At 43.3% G+C, this 10,876-nt stretch overlaps 1 protein-coding gene across 1 annotated transcript in view; it reads right to left on the bottom strand.

The window, feature by feature from the left end:
• Nucleotides 1-3,980: 3,980 nt before the first annotated feature.
• OLFML2B (olfactomedin like 2B) overlaps nucleotides 3,981-10,876 on the bottom strand; it is an 86,555-nt gene continuing 79,659 nt past the window's right edge. The window contains exon 8 of the mRNA XM_069968958.1: nucleotides 3,981-4,881. Coding sequence (XP_069825059.1) covers nucleotides 4,280-4,881 — 602 coding nt within the window. The 3' untranslated portion in view covers nucleotides 3,981-4,279. The remainder of the gene's footprint in view (nucleotides 4,882-10,876) is intronic.

Here is a 10,876-nt window from a genome sequence, read left to right as displayed (position 1 = left end):
TTGCAAGTGAGAACAGCTACCAAATCAATGGCAGTAGCAGAAAGCTATAAGGGTTCATGCACACTGAGCAAAAGGCGAGGAATTGAAGCGCAATCCGCTCTTAAATTCTGCTCGAAATTCCTCCCGTAAAATATAAACAGAGCAATGTCCCATTTCGTTTAATTGGATTTCCTCTCTGTTGTTCACACTGCAAAATTGCCAGGCAGAATTTTCTGCCGCAGATCTGTTTTCCGCCCAAAGGCCCCGTTCACACTGAGCAAGAACGGCGGAATCTTGCCGTGCTCACAGTCTTGCTTTGAGTGAATGAGAGCGCGTGCGCGCATCCGCTTCCTCCCCTCTCTGCTCAAAGAAATGACATGTCACTTATCTGAGTGGAGAGCGGTGGCAGCGGAGGAGCACGCACTCTGTCATTCACTCAAAGCAGGACACTGAGCATGGCGGGATTCTGACGTTTTTGCTCAGTGTGAACGGGGCCAAAGAAGTAACATTCTTTGGGTGGTTTCTGCTAGAGGAATCCTATAGAAGTCAATGGAGCCTGAATTTTGCTTCAAATTCTGCTTGCTTTCTGCTTGAATTCCTCTCTAAGGGTATGTGCACACTGAGGATTACAGACGGAACCTCCATCACGTAATCCTCAGCTCGCGCCCTGCAGTGAACGCGTGTGTCTCCACCTGTGTCATAGGCTCCATTCTATGCACGGGCGGATTCCTTCCACCGTCCAAAGAATGATCAAGTTCATTCTTTGGATGGAGGAAGGAATCAGTCTGTGCATAGAATGTAGTCTATGACATGGGCAGAGACGCGTGCGCACCAATCACAGGTCTCAGTTGTGGTCACCTGCCATACACCACTGACACTTAAACGAGAAGTCCAGCAAAAATATTTATTAAAGCATTGTATTGCCCCCAAAAAGTTATACAAATCACCAATATACACTTATTACGGGAAATGCTTATAAAGTGCTTTTTTTCTCTGCACTTACTACTGCATTAAAATGGTGATGTCACTTCCTGGATAACATGGTGATGTCACTTCCTGGATAAAATGGTGATGTCAGGACCCGACTCCCAGAGCTGTGCGGGCTGTGGCTGCTGGAGAGGATGTTGGCAGGGGGATGCTCAGTGTCCCTCCAGTGCCCTGTGTCTCTCAGTGTCCCCCTGCCATCATCCTCTCCAGCAGCCACAGCCCGCACAGCTCTGGGAGTCGGGTCCTGACATCACCATTTTATTTATTTTCGCCGGACTTCTCCTTTAAGCCATAGATTGGCTCTATGTTGGTATATGAGTATGAACACTAGACCAGATTGGTGGCAACAGAAGAACAGGGGATTTATCAAGTGAATAATGGTTCTTGTTATTTTTAGAGATAAGCGCAACTTGAGCAGCGCTATTCAAATGCCGAACGATCGGACCAGTGGGCGCCCATGACCAACCACTGAAATCGGTGGCCCCAGAGATCACATGACCTACTTCTGGTAACACTCGACACTGGGAGCCAGTAGTCCAACACATGACTGCTGAAGCTATTTTATAACATTTGGGCCACTTATTAGTATTTTTTTAAAGGGTAGATAACCCTTTTAATCCTAATAGTCAAAGAGATGTGTACAAGGATTTGTAGATTGTACTACATTGTATTCTGTCTATTTTGCACTGACCTGGCATCGATATTGGTTATTTTAAACTGAATCAAAGTTTAAACTAAATCTTTCAATAATTTTTTTTAATGCTATTATCAAAATGCATCATCTAATATAACTAAGTATTCTTGCCAGAGGCAGGTCGTCCCTTTTTGAATATCTCACAATTAAAAAACTTTTGAAAAAGATTACTGGTGGCTTTTTGCATTATTTGTTGCAGTATTCCATGCACATACAGAGACCTTTTTGACATCCTTATGTTGTCTGCATATTACCATTTTGTACATGTCAAAAGTTTTTATCAGTCGGGGGTCTGAGTGGTTAAGCCTTGAACTATCAGTAGAACAAACAGGGGTGTGAGGGGCACAACTACGCTCCCCCTCCCTTCTCATTGAGACCTGGATGGACCTATAGACTTATTAGTTGTTATTAGTCCGTTTAGGTCACATGATACAGCGCTAGAAAAGATGAATCCCGGTACTCACCAAGTTATGGAATGCACTCCATAACTTGGTGAGTGCTGAGATTTATCTTTTCTACTGTCCTGGGACTACCCCTACCATGTGCATCGCCAGACCTATAGAGTGCCATCTTCTACTACACTGAACATGATACAACGCTGAGAATAGATGCCTCCCGACTCGTGATTGTTTGGGGTCAACCCCAAACTCAAACCCTCTGTGATCAAAACTCTAGGACGTGTCAAAAAATCAATGGCAGGTTCACTTTAAAGGTGTATTTCCATCTCATAATGTTATGCTTTGGCATCATACTAGGGTATGTTTTTTCCTTATGATTGGTAGAGATGATCGAACAGCGGGAATTTTCAGGTTCGTTCGAACCTGAACCATGGGCATTTGATTCCCGCTGCCTTCCCGTTCCGTGGGGATGGTGGAGATAGCCCAAGAACTGCCTGGAAAACAGGGATACAGCCTAGGTAGTAGGCTGTATCCCTGTTTTCCAGGCGGTACTCGGGCTGTCTCCACCTTCCCCACAGAACGCGAAGGCAGCGGGAATGAAAAGCCAAAGGTTCGAGTTCGAACGTACCTGAAAATTCCCGCTGTTCGATCATCTCTAATGATTGGTGGGGGGATGACCTCTAGGGCCATGAGAGGGATGCAGCACCGGTGTAAAGCTAACTTTCTTCGTGAGTGGAGATCTCATCCACCCGGCTGTGAAGGGAACTGCAGTTGACCCTACTCACTTGAACAGAACTGTACTTCAGTTCCCCTCGACGCTCTGGTCATTATGGGCACCAAAAACTAGGATAAAAAGAGACAATGAGATGCAGCGCTACACCAGTGTTCCAACCCTCTCATTCTCATTGGTCGAACCTCCACCATTCCAATATCCTAGCGATATGCCATCACTAGAGATGAGTGAATCTCGAGCATGCTTGGGTTTATCCGAACCTGAACGCTAACGTAAAATACCGGTGGCTAAAGAAGTTGGATGTAGCCCTAAGGCTGCCTGGACTCTAGGGTTGCATCCAACTCCTTCAACCACCAGTAATGAAATGCAGAGCGTGTTCAAGATTCGCTCATCTCTATCAATCACTTTACGAGATGGGTAAACCCCTTCAGGAGTCTTGTACTTCTTTCTTGATCGGTTGTTTTCTAGGTTTTGGTGCGTGAGTTTATACATTAGATTTTAAATATTTGTGCAAATTATTTCTGTAAACTGATTATTTAAAAAAAAATTCTATATAAACTCTTTACTCCTATCTCTTAATTGCTTTACAGATCTGCATTTGTATTGAGCAACCTTTTATTTAGGAATTTACTCTATATAAAACGGCTGGTATATCCCTTATTGTCATTGAACAACAAAGAAGAATTGACCAATTTACTGTATATTAAAAACACACACAAACAGTGGGGGAGATTTACTAAGCTACATTTTTGGTGAAATTTGGACCGATAAGCTGGCAAACAAGGGGGGGGGGGTGTATGACTATGGAGAAAAGAACACAAGACTTAAAGGTATACTCCAAAGATTTTTTTTTCTCCCCCTTTAAAACAACTGGTGTCAGAAAGTTATGTAGATTTGTAATTTACTTTTATGTAAAGATCTCAGGTCTTTCATTACTTATCAGCTGCTTTATGTCCTGCAGGAAGAGGTGTATTCTTTCCAGTCTAGCACAGTGCTCTCTGCTGCCACCTCTGTCCATGTCAGGAACTGTCCAGAGCAGGAAAGGTTTTCTATGGGGATTTGCAGACATGGACAGAGGTGGTAGCAGAGAGCACTGTGTCAGACTGGAAAGAATACATCACTTCCTGCAGGACATACAGCAGCTGATAAGACAAATAGAAAGTTATACAGATTTGTAATTTACTTCTAACACCAGTTCATTTAAAACATTTTTTCCTCTAGAGTGCCCCTTTAAAGCGTGTCAAAATTTTGTAAGGTAAGCCAACTGATGTAACGTCAGATGGCAGTGAGCCACTGTGATAAAATTTGAAGCAACTTCAGACTGTCTAGTCTAAGTTTACACTGTCTAAATATTAGACAGGATTAGTAAATCTGCCCCAGTGAGTGTTCAAATATGAAATTATAAAATTGCAACTTTCCATTGCCAATAGAGAATCGTGTGTCCTATAAACCGTCTACCATCACACTGCAAAAAGTCGGTCGGTAGCTTCAGTAAGCGAATATCACCTGATAGGTGACTTGATGTCCATTGTCCCATGCGTATAGCAGGCGATCCTTCGGATTGTAATCAATTTGAGTTGTATAAGAATATTCATTTTCAAAGAGTAGTCTGGGAATGATCTGAGTGTTTGTATGAGTGTCAAAAGCATAAGATATATTGGCGGTTTTCTTGTTATAGTTATCCACGGCGTACAGCACGCCACAGATGACAAAACAGTTACCAAAGAAATCCTTCCGTAACCCAGTCCGAAATGTCGTCTCCTTCTGAGTTGTCAGGTCCTGAGCGTTTAACTTGCTGAGGACTATTACTTCCTGCAGAAATCCTTCATCATCAATGGCCGGATAGATGATCCATAGACCGTTCTCATCCACTGCAAAGTCTATGTCCGAGTGACCTTTCCACCTCCACGGGGTAGCCTCCTCAAACACCACATCGTGGAGCAAGGACCAAGCTGCCACATATCGCTGTTTTAAGTCGTATTTTATGATATTGCGAGTAAACGCTCTGTTATAGTAAAAAGATCCATTATAGATAACGTGTCCTGTACCGATCCAGCTATAAGGAAGCTTATAGGAATTGCTCCAACGACCTGAAATACAAACAGAGAAAAAGTCTTTAAAAAATGCTGATCTGAATATTTATTACCTTTGGTGACAGAATTCTTGTATGTTATCTTCTCTGCCTTTAAGTGAGTGAGTAGGGGCCGTCCCAGGTTTAGTTCACTGTGGTTAGGGTCCTATTCCACGGGCCGAGCAACGATGTAAACGAGCGCCAATCTGCTAGATCGCACTCGTTTACTGGGCCTATTCCATGGCCCGATGATTGTTGAGCGAGGGCTGCAGGGACATCGATACCGATGTCCTTGCAGCCCTTGCAGCATACATTACCTGGCAGGACTTCTCCTCCGCTTCGTCTTCCTCCCCGGGTCCCACGGCGCAGCATCAACTCCGGAGCGGCCTGTCTGAGCTGTCAGACAACTATTCCCATGGAATAGGCCCCTTAAAGTGACTCTGTACCCACAATCTGACCCCCCTGCCCCCACTCCCCCAAACCACTTGTCCTGTGAGATAGCTGCTTTTAATCCAAGATCTGTCCTGGGGTCCGTTCGGCAGGTGATTGACTTCGAAACTTGCAGCGTGGCCTAGATTGTGTATGCATTAGGCTGGTACAACCTCTGTGTCCCTCCTCCCCGCCCTCCTCATCATTAGGAATGCTCCAGGCAGATTGCCTCCTATTCATCAGCTCATGGGCTGGATCGCTAAGGCACCTGTGCAATGTGCACTGCAGAGGAATAGGAAAAATCCTGCTAGTGACATTCCTAATGATGAGAAGGGAAGGAGGGGTGGTGCAAGCCTAGGGCACAGACACTCTAGGCCACGGCAATTTGACACAGGGCTGCAAGTCTAAAAGTTGTTTTTAGGACAATAACTGCATCACCTGCCGAACGGACCCCAGGACAGATCTTGGATTAAAAGCAGCTATCTGATGGTATAAGTGGTTTGGGGGGACAGATTGTGGGTACAGAGTCGCTTTAAGGCCCTATAACATGGGCCAATTATCTAAGCGTAGCTAGAAATGCTCCTTTGGCCAATAATCGGTCAGTGTAAAAGTGACATTGATCAGCTGTGGAGCAGGCAAACAACCATTTCTCAGCTGATCTCCTCTTTTTTGATGGCTTTAAAGGGGAACTATCAAAAGGTTAGACGAATTTTACCCACTCATAGCCCCCTAATGCACAGGGGATGCCGAGGAGGAAGGTTTGTCTCTTACTTTCCTCCTCGGTGCCATCCATGGCCTGGACCCCCTGTTAGGAGCACTGCCCACCTCCATCGCGCCGATCCGTGTTGCCCACTCCATTGATTATCATTAGAAGGAGCAGGCCAGCTTGGAGGGATGGGGGCAGGTCAGTGCTCCTAATGGGTGGATGCAACCACTAACTGCAACGGCATCCCGTGTTGGCGCCGGTCTGTTAATGTATAAAACACAAAGCGTTGTATCTAGTGGTAAGTTTGCTTTAATAATGATTACCGTAAGTAATGATCATGATCTTTATTTGTGGCCATCGTCATTATTTGTGGCCGTCATTTCGGCATTGTGTAATCTTAGCCATACAATATAATATATACCATTCTCTACCACACATAGGCAGATTTTTGCTGTAGGGTTGTACAATGCTCAAATAACACTATAATATGTTTTAAAAAGACTTATACAAGCATAAATAACAAAGTAATAACGTGTAAATAATAGTGCCATACAATAAGACAATAACTGTGCCAAACCGGGTATAAATAACAATCATAAATGCAAACCATAAAAGAAATTAAAGGGCCGTGCTGATGATGTGGGCAGAACAGAGTGCAAATAACAGAGCCAAACAGTGTCCACATAACAGGACCATACAGAACATAACAGAACCGTACAGTGTCCACATAACAGGACCATAAAGAACATAACAACTGTACAGTGTCAACATAACAGGACCACACAGAACATAACAGAGCCATACAGTGTCCACATAACAGGACCACACAGAACATAACAACCGTATGGTGTCCACATAACAGGACCACACAGAACATAACAGAACCGTACAGTGTCCACACACTATGGCCATGCAGAACATAAATAACAGGTCAGTAGAATTTGTAGCTATCAGGGCCGCACAGATTGCAAGATAACAAAACAAGAGAGGACATTGAGGAGCACAAACTTTTCAAATAAGTGCAAGCCAGAACGCCAATATTACTGGAGAGATGTAAAATGACAGCGCCCCGAGGAAGGCAAACAGTTTACATTATAAAGTAACAAACAGTTCACCAATACATATTGTGCCCACATACTGCCAGGTGGCATCCAGACCCTGGGCCTTCTCTACACTTACTAAGAACAATAGGTCACTCATTCTGAAGCTTAGATTAGGTGTTGACTTATTCATCCAGGCAGCAAGAGCCAAGGTGTACACCTGCTGTACCAGTCACCCATGCCCAAGTACAGTGTATGCCTACATCATACCACAGCCTGCAGCTCGCTCACCTATCCAGAGACATTTACTCACTTTTGTTAAAACAGCTAAGGCCTAGTGTTTGCTTACCCAGACAGATATATATATAGTGGTACCCTGGTTTAAGAGTAACTTGGTTTAAGAGCGTTTTGGTTTAAGAGCTCACAATTTTTTTAAGTTGTGACTTGGTTTAAGAGCATTACTTTGGTTTAAGAGCTCCCTGTAATGGGTGGGAGGGGAGTGGAGGAGGGGCTTGGTCTGCATAGTGGGGTCTACAGCCCTGTACTATGATCCAGGAAGTCTCCCTCATCTTCCAAATCATAGCAGATCCACTTCAGGCTGGGGCTTACATCAGGAGACAGGACTGAGGAGGTAATCTCTTCACAGCTGTAACCCCTCTCTCCCCGGACAGAGAGTGCTGCATGTATGTGCCCACATATGTCCTGCTCATTCCTCCATGCTCCCTGCAGTCTCTGTCCGCCCTTGTGTTTCCCATCCTCTCCATTACTGTACAGTAACTTATAATATCACATATTCTGCTGTTTCTGAATGTTTTTTTCATCTGTTTTACATGTTATTCAGAATAATAAATCATTATTTTGGGGTGTGGAACCAATTATCTGCATTTCTATGATTTCTTACGGAAAAATTTGCTTTGGTTTAAGAGTGGATTATCGTGGAGATTGAATTATGCTTGTAATCCAAGGCACCCCTATATATATATGTTATTATTTATAATAAGAAATTAGAAATATTTTTTAAAATGCGGCTATTAAAGGGGTTATTCAGCATTATAAAAGCATAGCACCTTCTTCCCCAGAACAGCTACACTCTTCTTTGCCTGTGATATTGCAGCTCAGTTCCATTGAAATGAATAGAGTTGTTATATCACTTACAATAGAGAATAGAGTTGTTATACCACTAGCAACCTGAGGACAGGTGTGGCAGTATTTTTGTACTTTTCTACTCCCAGATAACTCCTTTAACCCCTTGGAGACACATGCCATAGAGGTACGGCACGGCCACCTGGGGTTTTAAGATGGGATCTGTACATCTACAGCATGCTTTTATACTGGATGCTGAGCTCACTTTATAGACAGTGAGAACTGACTGCTACCAGCAACCAGCACTCACTGTTAATGATTGACATCAGCAATCACACTGATGTCCACCTTCAGCCCTTAAAATGCTGCAAGCTATCATGATAGATGTGTCAGTGACAGGATCTGTGCCTGTCACTGACCAACTGGCACCTCCACACCGTGACTGTTAGGTGATGATCATTTTCTATGTCATCCAGAGGCCTCCTTCTTACCTCTAGCCCATTCGATTGGCGATCTACTACTAAAGTCTGCCCTGAGGGACTTAAGTGTAAAAAAAAAGTTAAATTTTTTTTTTTTTTTAATTTTTAAATAGACCCTTTCCCAACAAAAGTTCTGGTTGCCCCCTTTCACACAAAAATGGCACCGAACATTACCCCTCAAACATCCCCAAAGATGGGGCAATTTTATATTAATTCAATTTTTTAAAAATTCCTTTTTTTAATTTTTTTTTTTTTAAATCTTTTTTATGTTACAGTATTTTTTACACCTGCCTAAAACTTTTGTGTAAAAAGATTCTGTATTATTATGGTCTATTGCTGTTTCTGTAAGAAAGTGGGTGTGTTTTTCTGAGCCTGGACAACCCCTTTAAGGAATACTGGTATTGTAGCATGTCCTTTTCGTCTCTATAAAGTCTAAACCCTTGTTTAATTTGTGTGGCTATACTGTATAATAACTGTCTGCACCTTTGTTACGTTTCATCACTGACTGTATACACAAGAGTCGTCTGCTTTCTGGGGCTTTTTCTCAGAGACGTCTGCTATGTGGCCACCGTCCGTCCCTGGGAGACGGCCATCCTGCTAATCTTGCCTGATATATTAGGCAAGAAGGGATAGGCTGAATGAGAATATATCACTTATTTATGGGCCGTCATATAAAACTCTCAGTATACAGCTCGGTAGCTCAACAAACATGGTGACAAGTCTGAGAAAAAAAGAAATGTGATTCAGCAACGAATGACCTCAGCGTGTATAATGGAGAGACTCTGAAAGGCTCCACAGTGCCATAGCAAGGCATGGAAAAGAAGTTTTCCATCCCTTTTACAACTTCTAATCTGTTTTTACACCTGGTCTTAATATAATGAGAAGGTGAAGAACACAGCTGCAAAATCACCAGGGAGAATAAAGCCTGCACCCATCAGAGCCCTGTGTATAGGAGTGTATATAGTAGTGTAGTGATACATATTGTAGTATGGGGCTGCAGAGCCCTGTGTATAGGAGTGTATGGAGGATACATATTGTAGTATGGGGCTGCAGAGCCCTGTGTATAGGAGTGTATGGAGGATACATATTGTAGTATGGGGCTACAGAGCCCTGTGTATAGGAGTATTTGGAGGATATATGTCATTGTAGTATGGGGCTGCAGAGCCCTGTATATAGGAGTGTATGGAGGATACATATTGTAGTATGGTGCTGCAGAGCCCTGTGTATATGAGTGTATGGAGGATACATATTGTAGTATGGGGCTGCAGAGCCCTGTGTATAGTAGTGTATGGAGGATACATATTGTAGTATGGGGCTGCAGAACCCTGTGTATAGTAGTGTATGGAGGATACATGTTGTAGAATGGGGCTGCAGAGCCCTGTATATAGTAGTGTAAGGAGGATACAGATCATTGAAGTATGGTGTATGGGTATGGCCATAGCGGCTGCTACGGGGCCTGCCACATCAGGGGGCCCACTTCTGTAGTACACTGGCGTCCCCGGAGCCATTTGCAGAACCCAGTGGCCGAGCGGGCCTCTTGGGTGCTGCAAATGTCCCTTTAATTGCTAGCTCTCCTGATGAGCACTTGCAGTTAGATTTTAAAGGTTATGACTACACTTCAGATCAATGTCCATCCTGATGATGATTTTGATGGTAAAACTTACCAGGGCCTTCAGGATATAATGGGATATAATGTCTGGAAAGAAAAGAAACTAATTTACAAAGAGCCATTTTTTGGGCTATAGTTTAGCTGAAAATTGTCCCAAAAAAATAAATAAAAATTTTAGAAAAGCACAAAATTTAGAATTTTTTTGCCTTGACAATCGTGTGAACAGAGCCTAATAAATAGGTTAAGAGCCAATGCTCGGTTTACAGGCAGCTGATCTGTAGCTGTTTGACTCTTTTACATTGCAATGAATGTGAGGACTTCTCTGCCCTATAAATTCAGCCCATTAACAGTCTCAGAACAAGAAAGAGAGAGATGGGTTTGTGTAAACATCTGAAGGAAGCAAAGAGAATGGCAGAGACGCCAGTAATTGGTCAATCCTCGGGGATCTGTAGGGAAATCACATATGTTCTCTAGAATGTCAGGCAGGAAATGATGGACTGGAAAAAGAATGACATCATCAGATCCAACCTTCCCGCACTCAACAAATGACAATGGTGGCAAAGTTATTGAGCAATATGGAGTTTAGATTGGTTTAGGGTCATTGATGTCTAACTGCATCCAGGTTACTAGATATATAGCACAGTCCTGCGGTTATTACGTGAGTCACC

Source organism: Dendropsophus ebraccatus, chromosome 4 (genome assembly GCF_027789765.1).
Source record: "Dendropsophus ebraccatus isolate aDenEbr1 chromosome 4, aDenEbr1.pat, whole genome shotgun sequence".
In the NCBI taxonomy this organism is placed as follows: Eukaryota; Metazoa; Chordata; class Amphibia; order Anura; family Hylidae; genus Dendropsophus; species Dendropsophus ebraccatus.
Note: the sequence above shows the minus strand (reverse complement) of the source record. Positions and strands in the feature narration are given on the sequence as shown.